This window comes from Leptosomus discolor, chromosome 1 (assembly GCF_034619465.1).
Source record: "Leptosomus discolor isolate bLepDis1 chromosome 1, bLepDis1.hap2, whole genome shotgun sequence".
Lineage (NCBI taxonomy): Eukaryota > Metazoa > Chordata > Aves > Leptosomiformes > Leptosomidae > Leptosomus > Leptosomus discolor.
Genome location: NC_141391.1, coordinates 107,732,323 through 107,749,966, shown reverse-complemented (window position 1 = coordinate 107,749,966; position 17,644 = coordinate 107,732,323). Strand labels below are relative to the sequence as shown.

General features: G+C 35.9%; 1 protein-coding gene across 1 annotated transcript in view; it reads left to right on the top strand.

Annotated features, from left to right (window-relative positions):
- Nucleotides 1–17,644, top strand: part of NCAM2 (neural cell adhesion molecule 2) — a 140,692-nt gene that overhangs the window by 17,045 nt on the left and 106,003 nt on the right. Inside the window, exon 7 of the mRNA XM_086482338.1 lies at nt 7,731–7,876. Within this exon, the coding sequence (XP_086338464.1) occupies nt 7,731–7,876 (146 nt within the window). The remainder of the gene's footprint in view (nt 1–7,730; nt 7,877–17,644) is intronic.

Here is a 17,644-nt window from a genome sequence, read left to right as displayed (position 1 = left end):
AAAAAATTTCTTCCTAGCATGAAAAATTATTTCTTATGTTTAAGTCTGGAGCCTATTAATTTCTTTGACTGATAATTCTCATTTTAAGATAAAAGTGAAGAATAATTCCATATGTTGTTTACATTATAAATGTAGTTTTCAATCTCATTAGTTCATTTATTTTCTAAGCTGTGAGTTTGCGGTCTGTTTAGTTTCTCCTGTGGAAACCATTATGAGTCACTGAACGACACATTCCTGTACCTTTCCGGTTATAATCCCCTGTTTGTGATATGGCAAGGCAGGAATGGCATGCAGGATTCACATCATGGGGGGAACCTGGCTGTTCAGCAGTACAGTGCGGCTTCTGCTTTGATCTCATTGCCTTCTCTCACATTTTGTTTGCCTCTCTGGGTCTCCCCAAGTACTGAACTGGTGTTCCCACAGAACTGTCTGCAGTGTCTCCCAGGTCTCTTTCCTGAGTGTTATAGGTAATTTAGAGCACAACACTGAGTATGTGTATTTAGAGTTATTTTTCCTGTGTGCTTTACTATTGGATATATGTTAATTAGATTATAATAATCTCTGTGCTGTTAGCTTAACTTCAGGGAATAGTATCATATATTAAGCATCTTACCTTTTTTGTAATCTCTAAACCTCAATGTAATTTTAGTCTAATGTTGCCTTTATAAAGTTCACCTCTACTTCAACTATGAAAATGTGAAGGAAAGTTATATTTTCTCCTCCAAAGAACTTTACTTTTTCTTTTGTCTCTTTTGCACAGGTTAAACTCCCAGTCATATATACAGCCAACAACTTATACTTTTCTTCCCCTTAAATGTATTCAAAAAACTGCAGTCTGCAAATGGCAAGGCAGATGGCTGATTATTGCAGCTAAGTAGTACGCAAACAGCCAGTTTGTGTTAAAATGACCTATTAAATTACGTTATTCTTTCCTACTCCATTAGCTTCCTTGTCTCACATATCTGCTATTTTTAATTTTAATTTACAATTCAAACTCCTTGGGGCAATGACTATGATTTGTACTACAACAGGGCTCTGGCAAGGTTGAAACTTGTATTAACAGTAATGTAACCATAATGCAATTAAAATAACAGTAATGTTATAGTATTCAGCATTTAAAATTCCGAGTATTCTGCACTTTTGAATGGACATAACCATCTTAGTGCCATCTAACAGCTGCATATGTTTAGTTTCCATGCATGACCTAGATTTTTTTGTTAAACAATTTTTTTTTCCAGTACCAGTGTTAAAAAAGCTATTTTGTCCTGGTATAAAATTCTTACTCTGACAGTTTTTCTGCGGCACTAACACATGTATAGAAACCAATAGGCATACACCCTGCTCTCCCCAATTCTTCAGCTTTATTAGTGCTTTTTATCTGTTCTGTCTAATAACAGATAGAAGAGTAAAGAAAGCCCTGTTTCCCTTAGAGGATTTCTTACTAACCATGTTTTGGTAACCTCTGTCTGTCATCTTGTTATCTGCTATAGTTCTCTCTGTATCATTACCCTTTACTACCTAGAAGATCTCATACGTATTAATGATTAGTACAAGTCCTAAGGTTTTTGATACAAATTCATTTATGTTTAGTCCTTCTGAACAGCTTGAAACCATAGGTGTTCTTCCTTGAAGTCTTTAAAAATATCTTTAGTATTTGTCTCTGTTTGGTAGCTAACTTTTTATATCTCTTTCACCCAATTTATGTCTCTTTCTTTTATGTCACCTTTTGACCCATACTATTCAGTTTCATTGTTTTCTTTCATTTATATTGTGATATAATTAGTCATACATATATATATATATGCATGTGTGTGTTTAGATACATGTGAATTAGCATTTCAAATCATAAAATGCCACATTTTTACAGCTATGGGTACCCCAACACAAATTTCCATAATAACAAGCAGTGGATTTAAGAGCAGTCAAGCAAATTCAATACCTTACAATCTTCCTACATAATCTTACTTTCTCAGACCTAAACATTCATTTCTTCATCATTCCTTCCCCAAAGTGATGGCAGTAGTGTTCATTTATCTTATAATAAAAAAATCTAATCAGGCTAAATGAAACAAAATTAGCTTTAATAAAAGACATATTTGTACTTTATAAAAGTAGTGCTTATATTCTGAGGACAATTTTTGTATCTTCATTATGTTTGTTCTTCAGTTACTCATTTCCAATCCTTAATCACTCAAATGCTTGATTCTGCTGTTTGATGATGCATAAACAGTTGAGGATTTCAACAAGTTTTCTCTCTTCTGTACATGTCCCATAGAAAGAGACAATTCTATGTCTAATAATTTTTATTTCTAGAAAGAGAATTATTTTTTTCTTTAATCAGAATTGGTAAAAAGTTGGAAGGAATTCTAGCATAAGTTAATTTGAAGTTCTCTAGGGTTTAAGTGTTTTACCTACATAATTAATGAGAGAGTAGTCTGAATTTATAAAAATATTTCACTGGCATTTCAGTAGTTTCTGACAATTGATTTCATGAAAGTCAAATGAGGGAAAAATACCTCAAGAAGCATTGCAAAAGACCTTTTATAATTATTCTGTAGTTTAAGTACGTATTATTTTTTCTAGATGTCTTTTTAAGTAGAAACTGAATCTTGTGTAGCAGGAAGGTTTTTGCAGCTGTGTTTAATGTAACTATTATTGGTTATTGAGAAAAGTGTTATTATTAATTTATTAATACTATTAATGTAATAATATATTAATTTAATTTAATACATTAAAGTAATACATTAGTTAATCTATTAATACTAGTACCGTTATTAATTTATTATCTGTCATCAGGCAGATGAGAGGAAAAGTAATGGACCTGTCCTGTCTTATCCCTGTTAGATGTGTTCCAAATGTTAAAGGTCAAAACATTTAGGTTAATTTAGGCCCTCAAAAGCCATACATCTTGGAACTCAAGTGCTGCAGTGATATTGGGGTGTGAGGTTGCCTGAACTTTTTCAGGCTTAATGACTGCATTCCTTTTACATTTATGGTGCCTGGAGCCCCCCTAATTATTTTTCCTTTGAGCTTAATAAGTAGATTAATATGTGGTTTGGTATCGTTTTACTGTTTGGGGTTTTTTGGGGGGGTGTTTGTTGTTTTTTTTTTTTTCCCTAAGATGCTATTCAATACATCTATGGAAGCTCTTCATTTAAATTCACTGATATCTCTAGGAAGGGGATCCCATGGATCTGTGTATGGAACTATCTGTGCCTGCTCAGCCTAGATATTATGAAGTACACCAACTGCAGCTTCACAAAGCGGAATTCATCAATTAAACATATAATGTCAAAAGTTCATACATTTTCTGTATTCCTTCTTCCTCCCTCTTATGACCTTACCTGTTTGGAATACCTTTACTTTTTAAAATAAAAATGGTACAATCTACAAAGGCAATGATGCCAGTTCTCTCAGAAGACAAATCTTGAATCACTTTGAGTGTGAAGTAGTAATACCATTTTAACAGGTACGAAGACTCAGGTTTATCATGTACTAAATCAAACCAACACTTCATACTGGTGTGTGTGTGAATCCTTGTATGTCAGGAATCAAGTTTCAGGAATCTGTTTCTTAGATATTTCCTTGTTGGGCTCTAGCTTGTTTACTAAATTCAAATTGTACCAGCAGTTTCCAGGAGGATGCGGTTGCAGTTTTACTACCTGATTCAAATGTGTCTGTGCAGGAAGATAGCATAAGAGTATGATTCCTCATGTGTTATATTAAACAGGAGATCCTATCAGGCAGCAATAGAGACATATACTAAGCCTCTCACCAGTAAATCCATGTTTTCATTAAGAAGAAGCTGTTTAAAGTAGTTCTTTTGATGAGATACAATCAGGACTATCTCAAACTTTATGTATGTGCTGCTTCCCAAGTCTGATGGAACTCTTTTGTCAAAGATATGTGTAGAACTCTGAGAATTCAATAAATCGTGTACCTTTTCCAAGAAATCGGTTGTAAGCAACTGATGACAAATCTAAAACTGCAGATTGTTCTTAAGCTTTTTGGGGAGGCTGTAGGTACACAGAAATGAGCTCAGCCCTGGTCAGAGACAAATCCAGAAGAGACCAAGGAAGTAATCTGAAAGAAACTTGTTTATTGAGGAAGTATTAGAGAACACCTTCTCTGCTCAGAGAACAAAATTTCCAACCAGTAAATGTTGTTTCTTTATTGGCAGCATCACTCTCTTAATATTTAAAAAATGCATGTCTAGTAATAAGCAGTTCCTTACCTTCCAAAAAAATAATTTTAATGACGCTTAAGCATAACTTCTTTCTATATTCAAGTCTTCTTTCATTTCAGCCAGGTCATTCAGTTTACAGTTTTTAAAGTGCATTATAATAGAAATACTTCAATATTTTTGACTGAAGACTTGGAGGCTTCCTGGATTTACATTCCAAGACCATGTATTTTCATTTATTTCATATTTGGTAGAGTACAGCAAGCAAATACCAATTCAGTTTGATGATGACCTTGTCAATTTAGAAAGAACAGTTAAAGAATTAGGGATGGGGGAAACAACTGTTTCAGTATTTCAGTCAATACTAGTCTTGGCATTCTCAAATAAATATTGTTATTTATGTGTACACAAAAGTATTTTAATAATTTCCAATGTCCAAAATGTCATACAAAAGTAGCCAGTGTAAAAACTTCTAGTCAATAGCAAGTTACAACTTGTGACCTACAAAAATGAAGCAATTAAATAGTATCCCCGGCATAAGCGCTCTTCTTCTTCCTAGTAATAGCTGTCAGCTAGACTTATTTGATGATTAATCAGTGCTTATTCCTTTAAATGTCAGCTGCTCTTATCTAAAATGTTACTTTAAAACTTTTTGTCTTAGAATCATAGAACAGTTTTAGTTGGAAGAGACCTTCAAGATCATCGAGTCCAACCTTTGTCGTAGTTCTACCAACACCACTAAACCATGTCCCTAAGTACAACATCTACCCATCTCTTAAACACCTCTAGGGATCGTGACTCCACTCACCATCTCCTGTTCCAATGCCTGACAACCCTTTCAGTAAAGAAATTCTTCCCAATATCCAGCCTGAACCTCCTCTGGTGCAGCTTAAGGCCATTTCCCCTTGTTCTATCGCTTGTTACTAGGGAGAACAGACCGACCCCTGCCTCGCTACAACTTCCTTTCAGGTAGCTGTAGAGAGCGATAAGGTCTCCCCTCAGCCTTCTCTTCTCCAGGCTAAACAGTCTTGAAGTGATCCATTTGAAGAAGGCCTTAAATAAATTTAGAATATAAGTCTAAGATTAAAAGTTAAAGAGTAGTAGTTATGTGTTTTAGAACATGCATCATCTTGAGCAGATCATATTGTTTGTCACGTGACCCAGATGGGGAAATCCTCTCATTATGACAGAAATAATGTAATTCTAAACCTTGCAACTTTCTGCCAGAAAGTACTACCTATGGTGCTTTTTTTTTTTTTTTTTTTTTTTTTTTTTGGGAGAGGTATATCTGCCATAGCTCTTTCCTCGTTTCCATGAATTATATCAAAGGAAAGAAAGGAAAGAACAGATCATGTTGTAGCCAGGAGACATGGCTATAGAAATAGAGTACCTGAGGACCAAGGTAAAATATTTCGTAGGCATTTGTATGATCCTGAAAGTAGGAGTAATAATTGAAGTTATTTTGAAGGTTAACATAGTTATCTTTTATCTCAAATTCTTTTTTGTACTTCTTTCAACTGACATACCACTGAGGAGAGTTTTAGCTTTTCTCAGCCAAATTGATGTCCTGCTGTAATGCTTTGCTTAATCCCTTCTACTGCATCCAGTAAAACTGAATCCAGTTGACATTTCAAGAGCCCCTGATCACTCAGGGTAATTTCTTTCTGCACATCGTATCACTCACCATAGATTATCTTAATGATCTTAATGAAGCAGGATATTAGTTCAGTGCTTTGTTAGGTAAAATGTTACTTGTTTTTCATCTCTATGCAGTAAACACACAGTAGATTATTTGTAATAGTCAAGGGTGAACAGACAGTAGAAAAGCAACAGAAGGAGTATGGAGATAAGGAATGAGAAGTAAGACCAAGAATGGTGTGGTGAAAATGGATAAAATAGAGGTAGGTGTTGTATTAGGAAATAAGTTACCTCTGTTTATTTTCTGCTTCGTCTAGAATATACTATAGTAGTGCTTCCTCAAAAGCAGAACTCAAGAAAACTGCATAGAAAATACATTATTTTCAAAAAATGTCCTTAATGTTGACAAAGTCAATATTAAGAGCTGCCAAAATTTAATTCATTCGTATAAACTTAATTCAATGCATTTAGGTGTAAACATATTGAATGATACTCTTATTACATGATTATGTGCTAGGTTTTCCAGTGGGTTGAGTGACGCATCCAATATCTAAAGTGGATAGGTTCAGAGGAACTTATTATTGGCTACATATGGGTGAATATATAGGACCAAAACATTTTTTATGAAGATACTTGAATGCTGTGGAAGAAAGTAATATTCTATGCATAGTTCTACAATAGAGCTCTTGTATTCTATTGTGCAGATAAGTCCTCTAAATGAAAGTGACAAGGTACAGTATAGATTGAGAGCTGTAGCTGCTTTGTACTTGTGCTTATAAAGTGGAATGAATTGAAGAATGCAAACAATATCTTGTGTTTTTTTAAATGTATCTTACTACCAATTTACTCGGTAAGTAAGGATTAATAGCTTTGTATCAGAGGACTCTTCAGTTCTTAATAGTGTTAACACCAGTACAATATGTTTGTTATCAGGGGATTTTGTTAAATTTAGTAATTTGTGTAAGGCAGTTAGATATTGCTAAAGATCAAAGTCCGATAATATTAATAATTGTTTGATTTCTTTTGAATAATTTGGATTTGAAGACAAACACAGATTTTCATAGAAACAGAATGCCTGACGTGAGAAGGGACCTCCTGAAGACCATCTAGTCCAAGGCCCTGCTCAGAGCAGGGTCAGCCAGAGCATGTGTCTCGGAGACCAAGTCTAGCTGGGTTTGGAATATCTTCAAGGATGGAGACTCCATAGTCTCCTAGACAGCTTGTTCTGCTTTTTAGTCACCCTCTCAGTAAAAAAGGTTTTTCCTCTTCCTGTGTTCCAACTTGCCCGTTGCCTCTTGTCCTGTCACTGGGCACCATTGAGAAGATTCTGGCTCTATCTGTGCTCACCTCTATCAGGTATTTATACACATGGCTGGGATCCCTGGAGCATTCTCTACTCAAGGGTGAATTGCTGGCTTATCATCAGCTGGCTCATCCACCAGGACCCCCTGGGCCCTCTCTGCAGAGCTGCTTTCCAGCCAGTCAGCACCTAGCCTGCACTGGTGCCTGGTTATTCCTGCACAGGTGCAGATTCATCATGGAATCATTGAATCTTTGCTTCATTCCTGAAGTGCCAGAGAGTAGTGAGGGCTGGCTGGTCCCTAAGGGACAGCAAGCCAGGAGCAAAGCACACAAACACAGCCACCACAGCACGGGCCTTGTCAGCCAGGCCTCACCCCACGCTACCCCAGCGAGGGAGTAGTCAGCCATGCTGAGCCAGGAGTCCAGGTCATCAGATATACAGAAACGGTTGTTGCACAACTTGAAGTCAGAAAAGTTGATTGCTCTCACGGTAACGTTAAACCTTTAGTTAATCCTAAGTAAAAAAATCATGAACATGCTTTAAGAAAAAGAAGTGACTTAAAAGATTTTTGTGCAGGATGAGTAATGTAATTTGTATTTTTAACAGTACAGCCTCAAATAATACAACTTAAAAATGAAACCACGTTTGAGAATGGGAAAGCCACCCTCATCTGTGAAGCAGAAGGAGAACCTATCCCAGAGATTACTTGGAAAAGGGCCATGGATGGAATAACTTTCTCTGAAGGTGACAAGGTAAATCAATGTTTAATGTCTAAAATATCTAGATGTGTGTTGTCTGGCTAATCTTTTTGTAAGCAGAAAATTAACCTAGAGATAGATTAATTCTAGACTTTTCTGGATTTGGAAGGAATCGCTACTTTCCAAGGTAATAAGAGAGACACGGAGTTTCTAAATTTTAAATAATTTTTTAAAAGCAATTAAAATGCTGAAAGGTAATTCATCTTATCAGGCCTACTTTTTCATACATATTCCCTACTAGAGGTTTCAATTTTGTCGTGATCATAATGGCTGCCCATAGCCCTTCTTGACTATATTTGGACTCTGTCCAGTATTTCTCAAAATGCAGTGAAGCTTATAGAAATCTGAAATAAAAAATTCGGAATACTTCAGAGTTCTTTATTTCCCACTTTCGATGGTTTTTTTCCAGTTTTTCTCTTTTCTTGTATTTTTTCCTCACACAGATCAAGCAGTCTGTAACTACAAATTGAGCCTGTTTTCCCATTTTGTTTTCCCGTTTTCATGGTTTCTTACAGAAATAAATTGAGTAGAGAAATATTACAGTATGACAATGAAGGAAGTTAGTGTGGGAAGAAGAGCTGTAATTAGATGGAATGGTGAAAGCAAAAGGGAACAGTGTAATGTTATTCCTAACCATACATATTACAAGCTGCTTCTACAGAACTTTTTTTTTTTTTTTTTTTGCTTTTTGTAAATAATTCTCTTTCAGTATTTGAACAAGTATTTTCTTCTTAATTTCCTTACATAAACTACAGAATTTCTCTGTGCTGGTTAAAGTATGAGATACCATCTCTATGGCTGGCTAATTCAGAAATTCAGAATTTTTACTCCGGATAATCAAATAGCAAAATATAGTCTTCTTGCAGGTGTTTGCATATCATAGCTGTTGCTTAAAGAAACGGTTGACAAACCTATACAGCAATCATGCCACTGCGGGAATTAGATACATGGTAAGTCACTCAGTTTATAGGGAACTGTTGTATGTTAAGGAATTATGTACTTCTGTTATTTGTCTTCTGAAGAAGAATGGTCTGGTCTGGTCTAGTCTCTGATTTGACCTTTCCTGGAATTGAGGCAGTTTATATGAGGCTCTGTCTACCATTTTCCTGATCTGTGGTTTCCATTTTGGGGCAACATAGCAGTATTTCTGTAATATTTTTTCTAATAGTTTTGCATTAAAACAAAGCAGTTTTTCTCCTTCTTAAATATTTCAATTCAAAGGTCACCTTTTCATCCCACAAAGACTACATTTGATTCAAAGGTTTTGCAGAGGCAGCCTTTCACTTATATTTGGAATGTTCCTAAAATATATTTCTTATATCAGAAATTGCAGATGACAGCAGATCACAGAAACAAGCTCAAAAATGTTGGTAAAGTTAAAACTTGAAATATATTTTTATGTAGGACAGCATTACATTGTTAATTCAAACTACATGTGGTTAAACTGTTCAGACGTGTTAACTGTAGCATTCTCTGAACTTTGGTTCGACTGAATAATACTGACAACCAAAATAAAACCTATATTCACTTTCTACTAGTGTGATGACATACTCTGTGGAAGTTAAAAGGAATGAGAATAAATGCAGTTATATGGTTTCCTTTTGTTCTTGCCAATGAAAGAACTCTATATGTATTGCTCATGGGAGAGTTTTTGCTGAATGTTGAATAAATGTTCTGAAATACTGTATATGTTCTTGAGCTATAAAATATGCTCCTGCGTTTGCACTGTGGTCCTCTAGCCCTAGGGTGCCAAAGCCTTGGCTTGTGCTTTCCTACCAAGTTAGGTGAATAGGGAACAAAACTGGCAGTGATTAAATTATTGAATAATTGTTGAATAATACAGCAATGTTTTGCACACAGAAAGAGAAGGAAAAGGTGGATTGAAGAAAATGGGGTGAGGGGGTTGTAAGATAGTCTGAAATTTACTTAAATGTGATAACTTTTGATGTCCAATCAAGAGACATACTTGCATAATTTTTACGTTTATCATCTACATTCACTGAATTCAACTGAATGAAACTTTAAATACCAATTTTAAAACATTTTATGGCACAGACTGCATTTTATCCAACATGTTTGTTGAATAAAGAATATCTTTATTTTTTTCTGTAGAAGATTGAAGAACTGCTCTAACTGCAATATTAACATGGTGATAATTAAAAAAACACAGACAGTGTTCTTATTTTTTAATTATACTTCTATTACTTTTAGTATGTAGCTCCTCAGTCATGTTGTTCTTGTTTTGCTAAAATGCAAGCATGTCTCATCTCATGTGGATAAGGAAGAATCAGAGAATCATAGAATACCAGGCTGGAAGCGACCACAAGGATCATCTGGTCTAATCTTTCTTGGCAAAATCATGGTCTCAACAAGGTGGTCCAGCACCCTGCCCAGCTGAATCTTAAGTGTCCGATGTTGGGGAATCCACCACTTCCTTGGGGAGATTATTCTAACGGCTTGTTCTCATTGTGAAAATTTTTCCTCTTGTGACCAATTGGAATCGCCCCAGAAGTAACTTGTACCCATTACCTCTCATCTCTTCCATGTGATTCCTCGTGAAAAATGAATCTCCATCTTCTTTATAGCCATTTTTTAAATACTGGAGAAAGCTGAATATGAGATCATTCTCAGCCTGCATAGATTCAAAATGTTTTCTTTCAAATGCTAGATAGATCTTATAACCAGGCCATAGACTTTTCTGAGTTTTGAAATTATTATGTCCAAAATAATGAATAATATGCTTGTCATAGATCAAAGAAATAACCCTGCTGGGCTTAAGGAGGATAATATTAATGAGTAAGAGGCCTATAATTATCTCTTAGGAAAATATAGCTTTGATAAAGGATTTTCAGTACCTTAGAAGTGTGTATTTGAAAGTTGAAGCCAAGTGAGTTCAAACCAAAAGCAAAGAAGCCTTTTCCTCCCTCCTTTTACCAGTTATCCTATGCAACAATCTACCACAGTGTGTGGTCCCTCTTTCATTGAGAATTTGAAATAAAGGCGGCTTTCTCCTTCCTCTGATGTCTCTTGGAAGTTTAAATGGAAAGTTTTCTGGGATGTCACATTAGATGACCTCTGTAATTCTTTTACGGCTTTATAAACAATAAATATATGAGTGGGTGAGCCTGAGTAAGTGAATGATTGTGCGTGACAGAAGGTGTTTGGCTCACCCTTAAAGATTTGAAAATGGAAATGAAGGTTTAGTCCAAGACCAGAGCTTCATCTGCTGTTGTGGTGTTAAGCCAAAACTCTCTGCTTGGTGCATGTACTCTGCCTCTCGCTTCCAGTCCTCAACTCCCCACCATTGCACATCCTTTCACTAACGTGCCAACCTGGCCATGGCCCTTTTGGCTCTGATTAGAAATGCTATGTTCCTACAGACCTCTGTGCATCCAGCAGGCCTGGCCCTTTTCCCAGCAAAAAGAGGAGGCAGGAGAAGAGTTGCTTTTTGTGGAACAGAAGGAAGGGTAGTGGTTAGATTGGATTTTCTGTAATCACTTATAAAATGGATTTTGGACATGCACATACATATCTACACACATCCCTGAAGGACGGCACATCCTGATTTTCTGATACAAAAATGTCATTCATTCCTGTGCATACTGCAGAAGTGCAAGGTCAGAGTTTCATGCTCTACTTTCCTAGTATCTAATTCTAGCAGAAATATGAAAGCTGACCAATGTTGTTTGTAATTACTATTCCAAGCCCTGTTTTGGAATACAAATGACAATAACAGATGGGGCTTGAGATGAGACAGTAGCTCTACTGTATGCAGCATGTGTCCAAAGAGACAATCTTTACCCTGAAGAATTTATGATCTAAACATGTAAAATGAATGAAAGAAGTCAGTGCAGCAAGGTTATAGTCCAGTATCTGATACTCAGTTTTGATAACGCATGTGTGGTTAAAAACAAAACAAAACAAAACAAAAAAAAAAACAAACAAAAAAAAGAAATAAATCAAATTTGCAACTTGGGTATTGGATTTAAGATATATGAAATTATACTGTATTTTATATATATTTGATACAGATTCGCCAGATGTCTTTGAAATATCTTACACTATTCTTGTGTCCACAAGTAAAAAATTATCTTATTTTTAATTGTATAATGAAGACTAAAGAGGTTGCTTGAGTTCTACTTCTTTCCATCTACCTACCATTGCAGTAATAATCTGGGTGTCCCTGTGAAATTTCCTGTGACGTTGTTTCCAAATATTGCAGAGCTCAGCTGAATAATAAATTATTTTCCAATTTTGAATTCACTTTATATTGACATGCAAATTAGAACTGTTTGGAGCTTGGTAGAAGTTTTCATAGTTTTCATGATCAGGCAATAGGCAAACGTAAAGAACTTGGGGTTTGTTTTGTCTTTCTTTGAAAGGTCAACTCTGCTTTTTCCCCAAGCCTATTAACTCCACTTCAGCTATTACAAATGTTAATAAAAAGAATCTGAAAATTTTTTTGCTCCCTGTATATGCTATTGTCACTGCACAAAAAGAAGCAGTGTTACAGTGTCAGTGAATTGTGTTGCCTTTCTTTTGAGACAGTAATGAGAGCTCTGTTACATTCTTAGTCATCAAGGATCAGGTCTTTGAAACTATTCGCCCAAAAAGAGGAAACATACATGTGTCTGGGGATTTTAATTGACTCCAGAAATTTCTTTCTTTTTCTGAGCTATACAAATCCCAGTCTTTGTAAATTAATCTCAGGAAATTTTCTCCTTTGAATAGTGGGAAAAATATAAGGGGCAAGTCTCCTTACCTTGTTGAGGAAAATTGTTAAAACCTGTTTAACCTACATGTTGTGTGAACAGTTTCTACTTACAATAGTATAGAATATTTTTGCTGTTGTAATATTAGCACAGGCCTGCAGGCTTAGAACAGTTTATGTAGCCAGCTGCAATTGCATTTGATTATCTAGTTGAGACACTGCGAACAATTCAATCAGGCATCAAAGATTTTTAAATTTATTTTGGTTTTAACCCCAGAATGAATCACAGTGGGCTTCACATATTAAGTCTATGAAATAGAAGAGTAAGAATATTGTGACTGGAAGAGGGCAAATGAATGGACCTGAGAGTGAGTAGAAAGTAGGAGGGTGGCCTTAAATGTTAGGTAATTAGTGCTGTTGAGAATATACAGATTTATACCCTATGACATAAGCAAAACATGGAGCACATAGGTGCACTGAATAGTATACCTTCACCAGTCATCTGATCCATAGAAATCTGCATATGTTTTGGGGCTCCTTTATCTTCTTTATGGTATGTTCAGCTACGCTAATATGGAGTTGGGACAAACTCTTCACTTAACCAGAAAGACTTAAAAATAGAGTGTACAATTTTGGGAGGAGACAGTATTTTAGTAGGAAGACTGATCTTGGAGGGTTAAGGTTGTATGCAGGTATAAATAAAGAGCAGTTTTCCTAGTGAGCTTAAGAAGCATTACAGTAAGAAAGCTGCAAGCCAATGTGGATATTTCAGTCCTAAAGTAGCCCAATCACTCATCTGAGTTCCACACACTCCTTTTGGTAGGTAACAATATCTACAGTGATATGTAAATGAAGCGAAAACTGAAGCTAGGAATTATTTTGATGTACATAGCCTCTTCACTAATGCAGGTTTGGTTGATGTTTATATTGACAACTTGATACCAAATCTCAGCCACCAGGCCAGAGGGCCTTTCAGATTTGTTCCTCTTTTAGGAGAGAAATTAAATGCTCAATTATCCAGAGTAGACCCAAATGGCTTTACACACACACATCCATATATGTATTCATGTTGCATGGATGACTGTTGGTATTCCGCTAGCTCAGAATTCTCTCATTTCTGCAAATTTTTCCTTTCAGTAGAACTTTAAAGTGACTGCTGTCCACTAGCACAGAATTAATTAAGCAGAGACAAAGTTGTTGATTCTTTAAAGATGACAAAAAGCCAAGAAAATGTAAAATTTAATACCTCTTTTGTATTAAAAGCTTAAGCAATTTAGGGAAAGAAGGATGTTTATTAGGTACATCACTAATTTAATAAATTGTTTAACTTGATACCTTAAATTAAGTACAAAGTTTTTATCCATGTTGTAATGGATAATCCTATTTCTACTGAATTTGTATTTAAAACTTAAAAATTTTCTCACATTTAATGCATTTTTTATGTACTATGTAACAAGTAGATATTTTTGGGTACTTCCTGTGGGTTGTGGTGTTGCATTTACTGGCTGAAATAAAGCCATACAGGCTTGGAAATGGCATTTCTTTCCCTTCCAATATTAGCTTTTTCCATTTAGTCATCAGTGATGATATTCCGTCTGATACACTAGTGAAGATGGAAATTATCAGGGAACTGTTTATGGACCAACGTTTCGCACAATGCCAGTGCAGGCTGGACTTGAATATTCATTCCTTCCCCTACACAAAAGATTGTTTCACGAGCTTCTGCCTAAGAATCAGTTGTATTATCCGCTAACGGTTTAATAACTTTCAAATGGCTGTTACTTGTCAGATGAAATAGATCCTGCATCTGGTGATACATTAAGTGATACAGCCACACTTTATAGACTGGAGTCATTCGGTAGCGTTCACTGATGTACGATAGGACGTTCTCCAGAGTCTTCCGAAATGTTACATTTTCTACATACTGTGGAAACTCATAGGAAATGAGCACAACCAATGGCACAATCAGCAATGCTGACAAGATACATTTTACACTATTAAAACCTGTCAGCAGTTTTCCTGACCTGAAAGGCAGTTTGAATATCCTTGTATATTAGTCAAAAATAAGTATTTGGACTTTGGGCGAAACCAGTATGAAAGCAGGTGGCCTGGATTCTATTTTTCAATCTTGTTTTTTTTTAACAAATTATCTAGACTCTGAGTAATAATTTCTTAATAATTTATTAGTGTCCTTAGTATGCTGTTAAAAAAATGCATTTTCCAGTCAGATTTTCACTGTACCATCTCCCTGTGTTCATCTACTCGTACACTATCTTCCTATTAATAGCAGTTCTCAAGTTTAACATGACAATGCTGACGGACCAGTGGATGTCTGTCATCTGTGATAGTTAGGAGGCTGTGCCGCTTAACCTAAAGCATAATGCAAGAGACTGCTTCGTGTTGGGAAAGTGAAGACTGTTTGCACCATCCCTTACTGACAGCTTCTGAAATTCAACAGACAATATTTCATAGGACTGCATAACTGAACCATAGATCTGAGCTCTTATTCATGCTCAAAATAACTCCCATCTATGCATGGACTCAACCTGTGTTATTAAAATTTCTGAATGTTGCAATGACATAAATAATGATATCAACAATAAGATTTTTTTTGTCTTTCTATAAATTTCTGCTTGTACAAATTAACTTGTGAAATTTATGCCGAAGGTCAATTAGTAAATAGCATGTAGTAATCTTTACCTTACTGCAAGCTGATCATTTAACATGCTTTAATATATCTTATAGGTAGCTGATACATAATGTTAAAGCCATCAGGGTCATATTACTTGGTAAAAATTGATTGAATGAACGTAGTACTCTAAAATTACTTTTCTTAAAATAGCATATAAAGTGGTATTTAATATAGAAATTTGCATTAAGAATACAGTTTTGTGAATATTTAGAGTTCCAAACTGAATAAATACAATTTTACCAGCACATTTCAGAAGCCTCATTTGGAGTTATGGTCTGTTGATCAATATATATTTTCTGTTTTAATTTGTAAAATGTGAAAGTAAGCACAGAATCTCATCAGAAGCTATAGTGGCTTCCTTTACAACTTTTAAATGGGGGGGTGGAAACTAGCACACATTCTGATCAGACAAACATAATCACAGTATGGAGCCTGTGATGTTATTTAGAACATAGTTATCAGTGCTTCCTTATCACAAATTTAAAGTGATTTCAGTAATACCAAAACTATAGTAATCTCTATTGAGATAAAAATATCACTATCTCACCCAAAAGCAATACTGTAGGCATTTAAAATTAAGACCTCTAAGAACTTTAAGGTTCATGGATGTTCTTTAAGAATTCCTGAAGTCACAGGTCATCGTATATAACAAATATACCCTAATTATGTTAAAAAATCTTTACAAATTCTGTATGAAACTGTATGGATTTATATAAACACATTAGTTGTTTTGTCTATTACCTTTTCATTTTAACCAATATGATGATAATTATGTGGCTATAAAATGTTACAGACATTATTCATCTGATAGCAAACGCCAAAATATTAAGTAATGTGGGGTTTTTTCCCTCAGCAGATGTATTTTTTGGCAATTTTATTGGGAACTTTGTGTCTTGGATAAGACGTTGGGAGGTAGTAGCTATACAAAAGAGAAAGAAACTCTTACCCCTGCCAGCAGCCCACCAAGAAGCAATTTGCTGCCCACAGTCTCCTCAATTGCTCAAATGTGAGTCCTTCCCATGGGCTGCAGTTCTTCACAAACTGCTCCAGTGTGTGACTTCTCTACAGAGTACAGTCGTTCAGGAACAGACTGCTCCACCATTGGTCCCCCATGGGCCACAGGTCCTTCCAGGAGTCTGCTTCAGAGTGGACTCTCCATGGGCTACAGCTTTCATCCGGATATGTCCACCTGCTGCAGCATGAGGTCTTCTGCAGGCTGCAGTGAGGATATCTGCTCCACCATCGACCTTCATGGGCTGCAGGGGGACAACCTGCTTCACCAGTCTTCACCATGGGCTGCAGGGGAATCTCTGCTTGGGTGGCTAGAGCACCTTCTCCCCCTCCTCCTTCTCCCACCTTGATGTCTGCAGGGCTGTTTCTCACACTTTTTTCCTCACTCCTCTTTTTTGGCTCCTTCCTCACCCAGAAAATTATTACCTTTCTCCAGGCCTGCCGCTTCCCTCCCAATTTGCCTGCGTAACTGAGAATTGTAGAGCTGGGACTAATTTTTTTTTAACTCTGATTAATTTATCCATATGGTCTCTTCAGTTTATGTGTTGTTACAGATCTGTTTCTTCAGCAATGTACTATGCATAACTTCTGATAATTTAATAATATATCCTTACTGAGTTTCCCAACATGTGGAATTGACTGGGAAATGCTGTAAGCCGACTGAAAATAAGCTATAGATTGGTTCCAGGATTTTGGTTTTCAGTGATTCTTTCCCTAGCAGAATGACATATGGGGTTTTGTGCTTGTTCAAACTCTAGTAATAACACATTTTTCCATAATAGTTTCCACTCAATTTGACTGACATGTTCAGCATAATCTTTTATTTATATCCGTATATAGAAATAAATTTAGAAATGTAAATAGAAAAACACTATTGGATGATACCGATTAAATAAAATAACTTGAAAAAAAATATTTCTGTGCCCTTTCAGATATGTCCAAGTTAACTCATTTTCTCCTTTTGCTTGCTGCTGCAATAATTTCCTGTTGTTTCTTCAGTTGCAAAAAGCCCTACAGAGTTATCAGGGTTTGTGAGCAAAGACTTTTTGATCTGTGAGATCTGGATCTGTGTCCTCCTGCAGACAATTCCCATGTTCCTCATGACTCAAGTTATGTATTTCTGGCTTTCTGAACCTTTCTTTCCCCTAAGGAAGCCTTGTTGCTTATATATCCCCCTGCATGGCTCCACCTCATCTCAGTGTCCAGACAGACTGCCTATCTGCTGTCTAGCCATAGTAATTTTAATAAAACATACATCACCTCTACAGAAAACTGGAAAGGATCCCAAGGTGCATAGAGCTGCTGAACAAACCAGTAAGCAAAACTCAAATAATTTTTTTATTCCCAC